This window comes from Leptonotus elevatus, chromosome 2 (genome assembly GCF_054856555.1).
Source record: "Leptonotus elevatus isolate MCC_2025b chromosome 2, RoL_Lele_1.0, whole genome shotgun sequence".
Classification (NCBI taxonomy): domain Eukaryota; kingdom Metazoa; phylum Chordata; class Actinopteri; order Syngnathiformes; family Syngnathidae; genus Leptonotus; species Leptonotus elevatus.
In genome coordinates, this window is record NC_141240.1 from 23,478,746 (window position 1) to 23,495,033 (window position 16,288).

The window sequence follows — 16,288 nt, forward strand, 5'->3', positions numbered from 1 at the left end:
AAAAATATAATTCAATTATAAAAAAAAAAATCAATTATTGGGAAATTATAGTGCCTGGGTTGGACAAGCAATCCAAGTCATGGAAGGTTGGTCGGGTCCATCCAACACAGATGCGAAGCCGTCAGAATCAGTAGTTAAACTATTAAAGTATGTAAATAAACATGCAGGTTCTGCTAGTTTTTAAAACGTCACTGTTTACATAGCTGTAGGAATAACAAGTTTCTTCATGTTTTTTTTAAGACTAGTAGCCTTTGTGCAGTATTCCAAATGTAAAATCGAAATGTAGACAACTATTGACTTTAATAAACACACTATAATTCTCAACACAAGCAGCTGGCCGGGTTCCGTTGGAACCATGTGACTTCAGAGTGTTTTGTTCCAAGCTGGTTCCCTGGCATCACACAGGAGCCAAGCACCCGCCTTGTCCCCACGCTCATGTATGGAAAGCAGCTCAGCCGTGTTTCCACAACAAACACAAGTGTCACCCAGTCTCATCCATTCGGGCTTTTCTGACCTGTGCAAGGGTTACTCGAAACTCCAAATGATGCCGGCATTTGCCCAAAGTAAGAAGTTGCAGTAGAGAGTAGAAAAAGACTGGTGATGATATGTACTTATTGATTTACATCGCGGAACGGTCTGAAACGTAAATGCTGTTCTGACAAGGGACGCACATTAAGATTGGATTGACTTATTTATTGAGGCATGTGGAAGACAAAAAAATATGAATGAGGGGGGGGGGGGGGGGTGTCATTAAAAAAAACGAAATGAAAACAAATCAACACCAAGACTGCAGCAATTCAAGAGCAACTTTATTGGACACAACATTTGTCAACATTGTGTGCAAAAAAACAAGAACACATCTTGACAGTCCACAAAGACCGCATAGCTTTACAACTGGAGGACATTTTATGTACATCATCGTGCTTCATATAAAAAAAATAATACCAACAGATAAACTTGTAGTTGTTTTTCCTCCAAATAGCCCATCATCACTTTCTTAAATATATTATTTGTACATGCATTTATATATTTTTTAGAAAACAAAGCTCGCCTTCAAACCAAAATTTTTCATTGTGGCACAATAAAACAGGCCTCCTCAGAAGAACTGAAAGACAAGTAAAAGAACATTTTTAAATTGACTTAGCAAAAAATTTGAGACATTTTCATTTTTCAATTATTCTTCATATGGATGAAATGCGGAGCTTCACGAGGAAGATGAAAAAGCCCATTGGAGTGAATGTGAATGCTTGTCTATATCATGTTTATCCAAACTACAGCCTGGGGTGGGGGTGCTAGTGTTGGAATGCGGCCAGCAGTGGCCGCAAACGGCGCTGATGTGTAAAACCCGGAAGTCTGTGGCATCTACCCCATAGACCTTCAGTGAACGACAATCAACTTATTGATTATTTTCTGCATTTCAAAATATTTTTTAATGTGTTTGTTTTTACTATTTATTTTTTTTCACATAATGTTCCCTTTGAGGTGGAAAACATTAAATGTATTTCAGCGCTTTTCACCAAAATATATGCATATTTTCCCTATTTGGGCTGGCCTGGTCCCGTCCCCCACGAGTAGTGGTGGTCCACTATACTCACCCTTGACCTTTGTTTTCCACCTATCACACGTAACGTAACGTAACTCCCGGATGAATAAAGATTATTCAATTAGGGCAGCAAATTGTATGAAACTTGAGACTGTTGGCTCCACTTTCTGCTCCGTGTCAAAAATCAGCGCAGAGGGTCAACAGATTCTCTTGTTTTGGTTTCAAACGTGGTGATGTGATTGTGTTGCTGATAGTAAAGCCGCTGATCTCGTCTCATGGGGATAAACGGCTCTAAAGCCAAGCGGTATAGAAATTCAATTATGGCAGTTAAGGATGGCATATCACAAAAGGAAGAGTTCAGGAAAGAAAACGAAATAAAGAAAATAGCTTGCTCTCTGCTGCCACCTAGTGGCAAATCTGCTGCTGGCAAACATCCACCCTTTTTCTGAATTGTTTACCATTACTGGTGGGCGCATGTATTCACAGTTATACTCGTTCATGTTTGGTATGCTTTAAACAGTCAAGTAAAACGCCGAGTTGGCCGGATGTGATGAATATGATGCCTTTACCTTCCATCGGTTGCCACAGTTATTACACATTACGTAGGTGGTCATTGGCTCGTCAGCACTGCGGGTTTGCACCTTGTCAAAAAACACACACACACACACACACACACACACACACACACACACACACACACACACACACACACACACACACACACACACACACACACACACACACACACACACACACACACACACACACACACACACACACACACACACACACACACACACACACACACACACACACACACACACACACACACACACACACACACACACACACACACACACACACACACACACACACACACACACACACACACACACACACACACACACACACACACACACACACACACACACACACACACACACAGCAGTGATTGAAGTGCAACGCTCACACGTGCATATTTACAATGTGTGTGTGTGCGTGTACTCATACCTGCGTGTACGTGCAGTCCTTCCCCTGACACTTTTTGCACACAAACATGTCAGTCTCGTTCCCGCTCACTTTGGACAGCTGATGCTCCCGAATGGACTCTTGCGTCAAAGTCTCTCGGATCTTCTTCAGTTCGGCGCTCGCCATCTCCTGCCCGAACACAAACACGCACGCACAAAAGCACACGGCCGTGACTTCCCAAATGAGAGCGTGCGCAAGCAGACCTCAGAAGTCATGGAGGCGATGCGCCGCGTGGAGATGCTGCCACACAGGACGTTCCGCCGCAGGTCCGGGTTCTTCTGGTCCTTCAGGTTGGAGATTCGACTGCGTAGGCGCGCTTTGTACTTCACGTCTGTTGACTTGAAATCCTCGAAGATCTGTGAGAACGAGCAGCTGTCAAGGACATCAAATTCCTCACAGACGGGACGCTTTATACTCCGTTACTGCAATATTTACCGTTTTTTTCATTGAAGGCAGCTCTGTTATAAACATGACCAGTTTATGAGAATCACATCTGGTTTGATCGTTAGCCAAGCAGCTACAAGCTAGGGAACGTTACACGTGTTCAGAAGCACACTTTTGGCATGTTACTGTGTTAATATTAGGGGTGTCAAAATGAGTGTCTTAATTTGGAGTTACAGTAATTTAAAGTTCCTTTAACGCCACCATTTTTATTATTTTTTTTAACACACGATTAATGACTGCCCCTTATTTGGAACGCTTATACTGGGGGAATTCCAGATGCAACGCAGCAGACACGTCCACATCAAAATTTAGCAGTCATAAATGTAATAATAATGCATATATGCTCTTTATATAAAAAGAAAAATGCACTTACAAATGCAATTTGCCATCTAGTGGCAGAAAAACAACCTCAACACAAATCAATATCACACTTGTTTTTTTACAGTACTGTACATATTTTTAATTTTAACTCAATTTTATGAATGATGAAATTACTGTATCAATCACTAAAAGATGCAGCCATATTTCTATTAGTTTGACATTTTTTCCCACTTTCATGGTAACAAGAGTATGAAAACTTAAATAAGAAATATGTTATTGTACATTGTGAACAGATATAAAATTTGCAATTGTGAGTTAACTATTGAAGTAATGTGATTACTGACTAGATAACTGACTGATGACCATTACCACCAAAAGTCCCATTTTGTGTGTCTGCAGACGTGCGGGAGGGTAAAAAAGGATGTTAGGATCCTAACCCTAACCCTAACCCTAACCCTAACCCTGATAGATTCAACTGAACCTTGCCTTCTAACTTTAAAAAAAAAAAAAAAAATGAAACCAATATGCTTAACTTGAAGTTATATACTGAAGTCAAAAGGATATGTTCCTCAATTTGCGCCGCAAGAAGGCTGCAGTCGACTCCAAAGGTCTTGTAGTCATCTGGAAAATAAACAAGGATTTTCTCATTTTAGGCACATTCATGTCTGTGGCTACCAAACTGGACCCTCTCAACTGCACCTAGAAATTCTGTCCATAAAGGTTATGAACACAATCTGTGACAAAGGGCAGCCTTGGCGGAGTCTAACCCCTCATCGGAAACAAATCTTACTGCTGACAATGTGGACCAAACTCTGGACCACCAAAGAATGGAAGAGTGTCTAATTCAAGCCTTGTGTCGATGTCGTTCGCTTGAGGAAGAACTTGCACAATTAGCGGCGAACTTTTTTGCTCAACTGTGCATCAAAGAATAAAAACTTGCCAATAGCCTTCGTCCTCACCAGCAGTCTGCAACGCCGCCACCAGCAGCTCTCGGCATTTATTCCGAACGTTGTCTGTGGTGAGGGGAATGACCGGGAAAGACGTGACCAGAGAGGGCAGCTCAGCCGGGGACTTTGCTGTCGTCTTGCTGCTGTCACCACATTAAACATAACAACAACACAAAGTTAGCGGTTCAATTCTTGTCACACAGGACCACATTGTCCCTCAATGTGTGCCAATTAGGTCGGATTACGCTGCATGGTTCAAGTGACAATTCACATTTTTTTGCTCTCGTGGCACAATTGGGATATTCATCAGGACAGCGTGAATACAAAAAAAAGACAGGGGCCCATTCAGAAATTATGATTTAGGTTGACTTATTATTGTTTGTATTTAAAACCGAAATGAAATCTAGTTAAGATTTATAAAATCATTATCAAATAACAAGATACAATCTGGTCATCAATGACATTTATCGCAAACACTGACGCCCAATTAAGATGTCCAACAAACCAGAATCAACTTCTCAGTTTTTGTGTGCGTTTACGTGGATTTATTTTTTTATGACAGCAACATGAAAAATCTACTCTTTGGAGCTTTCAGCCATGCTAAAATGCTAATTCCTCACAAAAAACATCAACAAAGTTTTTTTCCCATTCTCCCCCTCTATGAGAAATTCTAGGTCAAGCACCAGCCCCTCCCAACCTGAGAAAATGAGCTGTTGGAACTTTTTGACGTCATGAGGTGCGGCCCCACCCCTGGACCGCCTCTGCGGACTTAACGTGCGCCCACTTTCTCTGAGACCTCCATGGAATAGTGGCAAAAGTAGCCTTTATCAGCAAACATTCTGTCCAAATGAATTCCTAATGTAAGAGTGTTTTTAAAATCCCTTCAAAATAAAATAAAAATCTACATTTTAAATGTACAGCAATTTCACAACATAAAATGGGCTGTTAAACTGCATGGTTTGGCTGGTCAACATGTAGAGTTGTAAAAGTGAGCCAGATTTTGGCCTTACATTAGAATTTGGTGCTTTGGTGTTGACAAAAACCCGCCGTGAGCATCACCCTTGGCTAATGCTAATGGCGTTAGCATTTGCATCCAACAACTAGTATTAAAACCCCTAGGCGGTATTGTGAGCCATTTTGGGCTTTTTGATGGTTCTGACCAAGCCATTTCAAAATAAAATACAGCCCACGGGCTAATTAGTGGCATAATGATGACGAGGCTTTACATCGTGATTAAATATATGACACACCTTTTCTCACTGCTGCAGGAGTCCTTGGATGTGGAAGTTATCCTCATGGGAGAGCCGTCATTCTTGTCCTTTTTCTCCGACTTGCACTTCGAGCCATCTGACAACCAGAAATAACTTTACAATAAGTATGGAAAAGATTAACTATTTACAAACACTATAAATACAAGGGAACCTCCAAAGTTGAATGCGGCGGTTGTCACAAATCAGAATTCGACCAAAACATTGCGGAAAAAGCCTCTTGAGCAGAGATGGGCTTTTTTTCTTCTTCTTTTTTTCAAGAGACTCAGGCCATGTACACACAGAGCAGGGCATTTTTAAAAACGGATATTTACCTCCTCTGGGTGTAGAAAAAAATAGTGTCCACACCACCACGTTTGTAGAAAAGAAAACATCCACAGCTAACCACATTAATATGTTTTTAAGTAAGTTCCTCAAATCCTATCCAATCAGAGTACGCCTCCGTCTGGCGACGCCACTTCCACAAATTGGGCCTACAATGAGATGCATGCCAAGCCTCTAGGTGGGAGTAGTTAGCCAAATACTGCTCATCTCTTGACGTCACTTCCCCATACGTCACACAAGCACGGACTGTCAGCCGCTGATCTGTAAATATGCGGATCAGTGCTGGCAGCGCACACAATACTTTTTTTTTTTTAATTAATTAAAAAAAAAACTTGTAAACAGTCAATGAGTACATCATAAACGGAGCATAGAGGAAAACAAAGAGGATAAATACAAAATAATAAAAATCTTCTTTTTTTTTTTTTTTTCTTTTTTCCCCACTCACCCACCACACACACATATACAAACATGGCCTCTCCCCGGTGGGGTAGCGAATCCACGCGGCTTTTTTTTTTTTTTTTTTTTAAACAACTTGAGGTATGTGATTGAGTGACGTGTGTAGAGGACAACGTAAAACTTCATTTACTGTGACCGCAAATCTTCACTTTGGCCGAACGTTTTTAGAAAACTTCGTTTGTAATAAAAAAAATCCCCGCAGACGTGTGGATGACAGGGGAAAAAAACCCCGGCTACGTGTATACATGGCCTCAGTTAATTTGTTTAAACGTAAATATTAGCTAGGTCATTAATAGATGAGGTAAAAATAAAAAATAAGTTCAAATGTACAGTATATGTATATACATTTTAAATTTACACTAATATTTCACCCATTTTTATTTATGCAATTATTTAATAATAAAAACATGTCAAATGATGAATATTCTAAAACAAAGAATATTAACCACTTTTCTTGTTGCAAAGACATTTTGAACATGCTCAAAATTTTATTGCAACAAGAAAACAGTTTTTAAACGTATAAAAACGGTTTGAGTGTCTCTGGCAAACCTGTTTGCAACATTTTGCAATCTTGAACAAACCCTGATAAAAATGCAACGCTCGCAAGCCTGTGCCACTCCGTGAGATACAGGCTTTAACATATATGTCGTTTTAAGAAACTTTATCTGCACAGTGCACACAGTGCAATACAAATCAGAGTGTAGATTCATGCAAAGGATCGAAAGTCAGTTTGACTCTAGAGGTTCCAACTGCATACACACAAACACACACCTATTAATTTCTTCCAGGACTTGATGAGCACTTTGGCCAGATTCTGAACTTCCTCATCTGAACTCTGTTTCCTCACAGCATTCACCGACATCCCAACTCTGGTGGACTGGAAACATAACATTACATGAATGTTAACGTTTTCCTACACATTTTAGACCAGGGCTCACAAAGCTTTTTGAAACTGAGAGCTACTTCTTAAAATACAGCATTGCTTCATGCGAAGGGCTATCAGTTTGATATACACTCAAAAATAACGTTAGACAAATTACCTTTAATAAAGTTATTATTGTGATTTTTTTCTTTTTTTTTTTGCCGTGAAACAACTCCCCCATATATTCCGATGGAATTTCAACTTCAAAAATCCACGCCTTCCGTGGTATTTATCGTCTGATTCCACATTACAGTATTCGCACAATCAACTTTTCCCCATTCATTTTCAATGGGACTGACATTGAACTCTTTCTAAGTCCCACTTTCAGCGGCCACTTCCATACATACAACTGAACGTCATTAACAGCTGTCTGATACTGTTCATGGCCGCATTTGGTAAATTGCCTTGTCCAGTAACCAGGAGTCGCGGGTTCCACTGTACATTGCAAATATATCTATGGCAATTGCGGGATGCTAAGGGATATACATGTATACCAACTGGCTGTCATAGTTCCACGTTTCCATCTAAATGAATGGAGGGTACTACATGCCTAGGTGGCACTATTGAGTGATTTGTTGTTGTTGCATTGAATATCATTAGTTCCACTTTTCCATCTAAATGAATGGAGGCAGTGACGTGCGGTCAGGGCAAGCAAGGTAGGCACTGCCTGCCCAAGGCTGAAATGAAAGTTTGAAAGTATGGATTTTTTGATTTATTTTAATTATTTCTTTCATTTTAGAAAGCCTACACTACCTATAGTTTTGACCATTTGCACATGATCACGTGACTGCCCTATGACGGACGGCGGAAGGAAATAATTGTTAAATGGAAGTGGACGTGACCCGGAGCGACTTAGCGACTGTTATTTTACAAATTAAAAGTTATTATTGCCCATCGAGCCATGGAATCTATTACTTCAACCAAAGGTCGCCTGTCAGTCGGCGTTACACATTTAGTCGGGACTCCTAGAGCGCGGTATTTACTTAAGTTAGAGATCGCTAGTTTGAAAACAGCCCCTTACTTTCTGTTGCATGCTGTTTTTACCAAGTTAATCAAATCGCAGACTTTGCCGGAATTCACAGCGCACTAACCTATATTATTATGTAGTCAATGCAGTCTCTTCTCCTTACACAGGGCTGATTTAAAAGCTTGTTGCTAGCTGAGTCTCTGGGACGAGATGCTACGCTCACACCGGGGGACAATATACCTCGTAATGCAAAGGTAAAACTTGTTTATCATGCTCACTGACTTATTTTTACACAGTTTGTTCTATATTGGAACGCTGTGATGATGTTATGTTACTATGTTGACTAGCATGGAACAAATGACTATCGTAGTGGTATGCGCTAATTTCACGAATATGACTCCGGCTCCAGAGTGAAAAACTCCAAGCACAAAGACGAAATCCCCCATTATTAAACAGTCACATGCACTTAATAGTTTTGAAGAAGGTGCGTTTTAAAACTAAGCTGTGTGTTCGTGCAGTTGGAGCGGACGCTAACTATCTGGCTGGTTAATGTGATTTGAAACACGCAATTCGACACCTCCGTTACAACTACTTTGTTAGAGTGTACGTTTACTGGTTATCTACGAACCTCGCAAAAAATGATCGCTGCAAATCCGTGAATACTTTGTGGGCTGCCAGCCTTTTCTGTTGATTGCTGCTATAAATCGACGTTGTTCGTCTTCATTAGTAGGTATGTGATAAAAAAGCAACATTTGGTTTACTCTTTTGTCTGTCTGTACAACCGACCGCAAAGCAAAATATGACCTTTTTATGAGATCATCGATTAGATAAAGAACTTTACACTGTACGAGATTCAATGGTTACAATACAGGCTCGTGGCTCTTTTGCTGTCCAGCGTCCTGTAGGGGGCGTTCCCATAAGGGCTGTGACATCACGTGCAAAAGTTCAATAGTTTTAAAAGTGACAACATTTGGTGATTTTCATACCTCAATTAAAAATCACTCATTACTCCGTCTGGCCTGAAGGCAAAAATGATCGCACACCGCTACTGTGCTTTTCCCAGTCCGCGTAGCGATGTGTGTTCGCGCATGCGTAGTCAGTGTCCCCAGTAAAAAAGTCCTTTACGCAAATAGTCAGATCGCTACGCAGCCTTTTTACGTCGCTGGATTATTCCTATGCAAACGTACGTTCGCACAGTGCATTCGTGAATTCAAAACACACTTTGTGCACAGCAAAGCGGTAAGATGACGCCACTCTGGAGAATATAAAACTATTTTCACGGCTTTCTTTTGAGGAAAAAAACATAGGCAGTGCGCGCTGCAACGTTTACTGTAGCTGGCAGACTGCGCACTATTTGATGGTGGCCCAGAACTTTAGCTGAGCGGCAAGTGTTGAGCTGCCGCACTTGAGGCAATAGGTACGAACCCCGCTCAAAGTTAGGGGGAAAAAAAGAAGAGGTTTTCAAGACTTCAAAAGAGAGTAATGTTTTTTTTTTTTTTTTATACCCATACAGAGGACGCATATGTTATAATAGTTTGAATGTATGGCATTTTGAATCTGAGTATCAAGGATCTCGAGGTTGGGCTGAGTGTCCTCTTTTTTTGGAAATGAAAATATGGTCACCCACGGATACGTTGTACACTCGCCTGCCGACACACACATTTGTAATTGGTGTGTGTGTGTGTCTCATTTTGCGACTGCCTGCCTACCCGAACCTAGAGCTCACTGCACGTCACTGAATGGAGGGTACTTTCAGATAACACTTTTCCATATAAATTTCAACTTGCTTCAAAAATTCACACCTCCCGGGTTCAAGTGCTCTTTTTATTCATTTATCTTTCAACTACAATTAATACATTGTAATTTTCACATAATTTATCTTTCAATTTACTTCATAAGCATTCAGCTTAGCATTCAGCTATTAGCATTCAGCATTCCCACGCAATTTCTGCAGAAATTGCACTTAGTCTAGTATAAATAATGATATTCATTAATGTGAAATCACCATTAATGATTTTCCAGCACTTTATTTCCACAAATCTCTGTCAGTGTTGAAAAGTCTACAACATTTGAGAATAATTTTAATTAAATTAAAGAAATGTCAATTGAATATAAACCCAGTAGGGTTCTGATGTCAGCAGACTCGGGTCAATTAATTGAGCCCAGAGCTCAAAGTAAACATGGTGAATCAGTATCTAGGTATTATGCTCCATACAAATGGCATAACCTGTCAACCAGAGTTGGGAAGCAACAAAGTACAAATACTTTGTTCCTGTACTTGAGTAGTTTTTCCCAGTACTTTGGAATTCACAGAATAGTTATTTTTTAGTGTGCCCACCCATGGCTTTATCTGCGGGAAATGTTCACGTTGGTTGGCTCGAAGAACGATTCATGGAGAATACATTGTGTCCTGTGTAAACAGTAAAGTCCTAGAGCTAGCCGCCTGCAAGAAATCCCCGTCCAATATGAAACAACTTATCGAGGTAAAGCTAAATAATCATTACCCTTTCGTTAGCTTGGCCCTGCACTGATCTGAATATATAACTGGATAGCCGAGAGCCCAAGACTACTGTATAAACTATACGGTATACGTACAGATTAAAGATATACAGCTCGTAGGCAGTCAGTATAGGGCCGGGGGGTTTGTGGAGGGGTGGTGACTATTTTTTTAACAAGTAAAAAAAATAACATAAATAAATAAAAAATGAACAAGTGGACGGTATGCGCTGCTTCGAAGACCCACTTTTTCTTTTATTGCTCAGCTCATTAAACCTCAATATCAGATTTGGCAGAGGCATCTTTTGTTGAATTACAGTTATAATTATTTAATATAAAAAATATACACGTTTTCTCCTTTAAACATAATTAAACATGTAATTCATACGTGTATTTACGACAAGTTGTGGAAACTGAATTCATTTCCATTGCATCTTTAAAACAAGGGCACCATCTAGAGGAGTAAAAACAATGTTGCAAGGGCTTCATGAGGCGATTTAGTCAGTATTAAGGGTTTGTTAAGTGATAATTTTTTTAATTTAATGGGTCTTCAAATTGTATGACATGTGGAGGAAACAATACTTTTTACTTTTACTCGTGAAGTACATTTTAGAGTCTGTACTTTTTTACTTTTACTTGAGTAATTATTTGAATGAGTACTTTTACCTTTTTCATGCAAGTAATTGTACTTTTACTCAAGTACAGAATTTCCGTTTCATTTTCCCATCGCTGCTGTCAAGTCAGCCTCAAGTGTAAATGCTTTTAAAACTTTTTCCCCCTACCTATATTTAAGGCCTAGAGCATTTCTATTATCAGTATGTCCAAAGTCATGTTCTTGCGCTGTATGATCTTAGTAATTTTAATAAACTACTTTATAATGTCTTTACTTCACTTTTTCTCTTTGTCTGTTTTCTTCTTTGCTTTGAAATATTTAACATTTTGAAAACAACTTTAAATATAGTTGCAATTATATGAAGCACATAGAGATATTTTGCCAGGGCTTCCATCAGAAAACCTGCTAAACCCGGTGGTCGGGACGGACAAAATCCGCCATGCTGCCACCAGTAAGTCATTTGAGAATTAAATTAAAATCAACCTGCAGGGTTTCCAGAGACATTGTCATATTCTTCAATTCCATCAGCAGATCCAGCGCGCCATCCTGCAAGACAACATTTTTGACACTGAATTCAACGCATTATCGACATGCCCTGCATCTGAGAGTGTTTGATGTAAAAATGTCCCTGTGCAGGTGCTGACAGAATTTTGGACATGCCAGCTTGCCAAGTGCACGACGAATGATGATCACCCCCCACCACCACCACCCGCAGACGATGGGGCACGGCAGCCCTGCCGAGATGTACTTCTTGTTTCACGTTGTGACTGGGATTACTCAATTACCTAATTAATTGGAAATGATATTATTGTTATATGCGAGCTTCTGTGTTTAGCTAGGTTTCAAGTTAAAAGTTAAAGTTATGGAACTAAAATCAGATTTTGCATTAAGTCGATGACCAAATATCCGTGTACTTTCCCTTAACTCATCACAGGAAACTGATACTCATCACTGGAATTGTCTGTTTTATGTAAATAAATTTGGATAGGGGAAATGCCCACGAATGTTTAAAAATATATCATTTGAATAATCTTGTTATTTTGGATTATTTGAAAACAACAACAACCGGATTTTACTGAAAACTTTAAGGAAGAAATAATATCAACATTAAGCAGAAGAACAGACAGACGGACGGCTATATAAAGCCACTTTAAAGACACAATAAGAACATTAAACACTAAACATATACAGCACAGGGGAAAATTGCGACCAATGCAAAATTATCAGTTTGCATGATTTGGGCATTTTTGTTTTGTACTTCCATATTCCAAATACAAACATTGTTAGTTATAGCATTATTTGCAGAAAATTAAAAGTGGTATATTTTGGTAACGTATATTCCGGTATTTTATTTGTTTTCTATTTAATTGAAACAAATAAATTATTTCGAGCTCTTTTGCATTGGTTGCAGGTGCAAGCAATCAAAGCTCGGGGTTTTGGACCAATCACAGCTCCGATTCAATTCTCATTGTGACGATAGTTTTCGTTTCCTTTAGCAGTTGCTGATGTCAGCTTTTATTTTTGAGAGATGTTGGATACTCACTGACCGTGTTGTTCTTGTGGACCATCTTGTCAAGTTTTCTACCGATACGCACCACATCTTCGTTCGTGGCCATGTCGAGTGGGCTGTCAATTAAGCGTGGGCCTTCAGAAATTACATGAACGTGGAGGACAAGTGTCCACGGTGTCTCCTCTTTTGGCTGGCCGGGTGCCTCGCGCCCAGCTGCGGCCTTGTCATCTAAGCGGCAGGTGCATGATGGGATTTGTAGTTTATTTCCGGCTTCGAGCAGCGCCTTGTTCTGTTCTACCACACAGTACACCTGCTTTGTTTTGAAGGTAAATTGATACATTAACACCATTAGCAGTAGTAGTATCAGTATTTGTCATTACTGCTTTTAAAATTGCTATTATTATTAGTTACGGATGGATGGATTTAGGATGTTTTTCATGAAGCCAGCAACGAGTGTTTGAGGTGCACACATACTCACTATGTCCACTAGATGTCAGCGTTACCTGTGATTCTGCTTATGTTTTACTTCCTGACATTGTGAAAGTAAACGTACTGGGATATTAAAAACGAATTTTGTTCATAGTGACTTCTACGTGAAAATAATGACATATTGGCGCTTGTTTGAGATCCAGTTCACAAATTACCATTGATATTTACGATACCCTATTATAAATGTTCAGAATGAAATTAGAAATCCAGATTACTGTGTTTGTTTGTTTTTCCCTTATAATGTTTAAGTGTTGTACAGTTGTCACTGTAATTTTTTTAAACTGTACAATATTTTTGTGTTATGTGCTTACTCACACTCAACAGAGTATTATGTGACACCCGCTGGTGTTCTCGTGCAACTGCAACAAACCTACATTGTGCAGAGAGAGAAAAAATCACTTGTTTCTGGGAATTGTTTTCATTAATTTCCCAACAAAAAAAATTATCTTGAAAAATGTTTTTTCAGTAGAAAATTGATCTTCAACAGAAAGAAATATATATATAACAATATATATAGAAATTATTAAAAATAAAAATATCTCAAATTATCTTTTACAACTAATATCAAGAAAAAAATATTCATAAATTAGATCAAATAATGGCTTGCACAATGGTTTGCATGAAATTACCAGCAGAAGAGCATTATTCTAATGGGAAACCCAATTTCTCAATTGAGAAATTATGGAATACCATGCCAATTAAAGTTTGAACACAGCTGTTTTTGTTTTCAAGCACATTTCACATTGTTGACATAGCCGTGCAACAACAAAATGTGGATGGCTACGGTCTATTCGATCCAGAACCGCCTGCCAAATAAACAGCTTCTTCCTGTTTCGGGCTGGGGTCTGGAAAGCAACTCCAGTGATGGAGGGGGGATTCCTGTACATCAGGGCTCACCAACCTTTTGAAACTGAGACTTCTTAGGTACTGATTAATGCAAATGGCTAGCAGTTAGCTCACATTATCTTTCAGAAAAATATATGACATTATATTCCTTTTTGTGAAGACGCAATGTTAATAATTTCTCATGATTATTCAGAAGCAGTTAAATATCAATATGCAACACTTCATTTCTATAAATCTCTGCCAGTGTTTCCATTTTCAAACTACAATTTTCCTAGAAAATCACCATGTCCAATGCCAGTCAGGTATTTCTAGAACCGGCCTACAGGCTATTCATTCCCCTGCTGCCACCTTGGTGACCCCTGCTGCCACCTTGGTGACCCCTGCTGTACCTGCTTTTAGATAGTGACCCTCTCCAGAGAGGTGAATGGTTGCCGCTGCCAGAAGCCACATTTGACAAAAAGTCTCAAATATTTTTGAAGTGGTCTTACATATAAAAAACAATTCTTCTTTTTTAAAAGTACACATGCTTGAACATCATTATGACTTGTATTGGACCACTATAGAACAATGTGATAGCACATTGGAGCCACCTGGAGCAGGAAGTGTTTGTTCCAGTTATCAGTGGCACAATTCAGGAAGTGGACTTTCCCTGTGATCTATGGAGTCATTCAAAGTCACCTCTGACGCCAGGAAGTGCTTCTCTACTTCAACCAGATCTATGGAGTCTCTGCCATTGACCCTCCCAAGCAGGAAGTGTCTGTTGTCCTTCATGTCCCGCCGCCGGAGCAGAACCTGGGCACCAGGAATTGTCCTCCACCCAAACCCCGCCACCACCGCCTGCCCCAAAGTCTATTCAGCGGGTGTGCTGATGATGTCAGACAGGAAGTGTCCTCTCTGGAGGATGGATGGAGCCATTCTAGCCATTGTGGGCTGCATTCTTCCTCTCTGATGGTAAATGAGTCCAGCAATCTCAGTCTGGATGTCGAATGACTAACTTGCTGGCAAGGCCGCTCCTTGCATCACCGCAGCCAAAACAAAACATGGATGTCTCAAGATCAACTCCTGTTTTTTTTGTTTATGAATTGAACCTTATTACCGGTCATTTTTGGTTTTCATGGTGGACAAGCAATAAAATGATTATGGATATCAATGTGGTTCTTTTATCGGAGAAAACTTATGCAAGCGTGGGGAGACAATGCAAACACTGCACAAGGTCAGGCCAGAAATTCAGACCTCAGACATTATTATTATTATTATTATTATTATTACTCTATTAAAATGTTTTACACAGAAGGACTGAGTTAACTCATTCACTGCCATAGACGGACGGCTATAGATGTCAAAAATTATTTTACATTTCAGTTAGTTTAGCATTTTTCCCCACTTTTGTTAAGAGTATGAAAACCTAGAAAAAATATATTGTACATTTAGAACAGATATATCAAATGTGTGATTAATTGTGAGAACTAGTGAAATCATGCGATTAATTAAGAAAAAATTACGCCCCTCATTTTTAATAATCTTTTCTCTTTTTTCAAAAACTCTTGATTAATCACAAATTTTATATCTGTTCTAAATGTACAATAAAACAAATGTCTAGGTTTTCATACTCTTGTTAACAAAAGTGGGAAAAAATGTTAAACTAATAGAAATAGTTCAAATTATTTTTTGTTGTTGTCTATAGCAGTCAATGGCAGTGAATGAGTTAACTGGGGTCAAAGGTTATTGCTGTATAATGGAACAAGAGGCCCACTAAATGACACAAGTAGGCAGAGGTTAAATGATTACGTTTACATGCATGGGACTCTGCATTGTTGTAGTTTTTATGGTATTGACTGTTTTTATGTTTTATTAATATACCATTTTAACTGTCTTTGTTTTTGTATTGATATGTCTGATTTTTACTTGGTATGCAGCATGTTTTTTTTCCAAGTACTCTAAATTAAGTTGAGTTCAAACCACTATGAATTATGACATCATCAGAAATGTCACAAAATGTACAAAATGTTAATTTTAACATTACCTGTATAATCAAGGTTTCATAATTGGAACATTTTAGTTATGGGACAATTATTTTGAGGTATAAACAAATTGGAAGGTGACTAACGTGCCA

General features: G+C 39.1%; 1 protein-coding gene across 8 annotated transcripts; it reads right to left on the reverse strand.

Moving 5' to 3' along the window:
- Positions 1-788: 788 nt before the first annotated feature.
- On the reverse strand, positions 789-13,071 carry tcea2 (transcription elongation factor A (SII), 2). Of its 8 annotated transcripts, none has more exons than XM_086070068.1 (11): positions 12,878-13,071; positions 11,814-11,876; positions 7,104-7,209; positions 5,535-5,631; positions 4,297-4,427; positions 3,902-3,958; positions 3,008-3,105; positions 2,776-2,928; positions 2,555-2,701; positions 2,113-2,184; positions 789-1,105 (listed from the first exon to the last, which is right to left on the reverse strand). In XM_086070068.1, the coding sequence occupies exons 1-11, from the start codon at positions 12,944-12,946 to the stop codon at positions 1,097-1,099; spliced, it is 1,002 nt and encodes a 333-aa protein (XP_085926194.1). In that variant the 5' UTR covers positions 12,947-13,071; the 3' UTR covers positions 789-1,096. The 8 variants fall into 8 exon arrangements, with proteins under 8 accessions (XP_085926194.1, XP_085926195.1, XP_085926192.1 ...); XM_086070069.1 differs by having other exon boundaries at positions 12,874-13,071; XM_086070066.1 differs by having other exon boundaries at positions 4,297-4,424; positions 12,878-12,979.
- Between the last annotated feature and the right edge of the window lie 3,217 nt (positions 13,072-16,288).

Coding starts and splice junctions, on each gene's coding strand:
- tcea2 (XM_086070068.1), bottom strand. CDS start 12,946: ATGGCCACGAACGAAGATGTGGTGCGTATCGGTAGAAAACTTGACAAG. Junction 7,210..11,813: donor TGTCTCTGGAAACCCTGCAG/GTTGATTTTAAT, acceptor TTATGTTTCCAG/TCCACCAGAGTTGGGATGTC. Junction 2,185..2,554: donor AGGACTGCACGTACACGCAG/GTATGAGTACAC, acceptor TTTTTTGACAAG/GTGCAAACCCGCAGTGCTGA.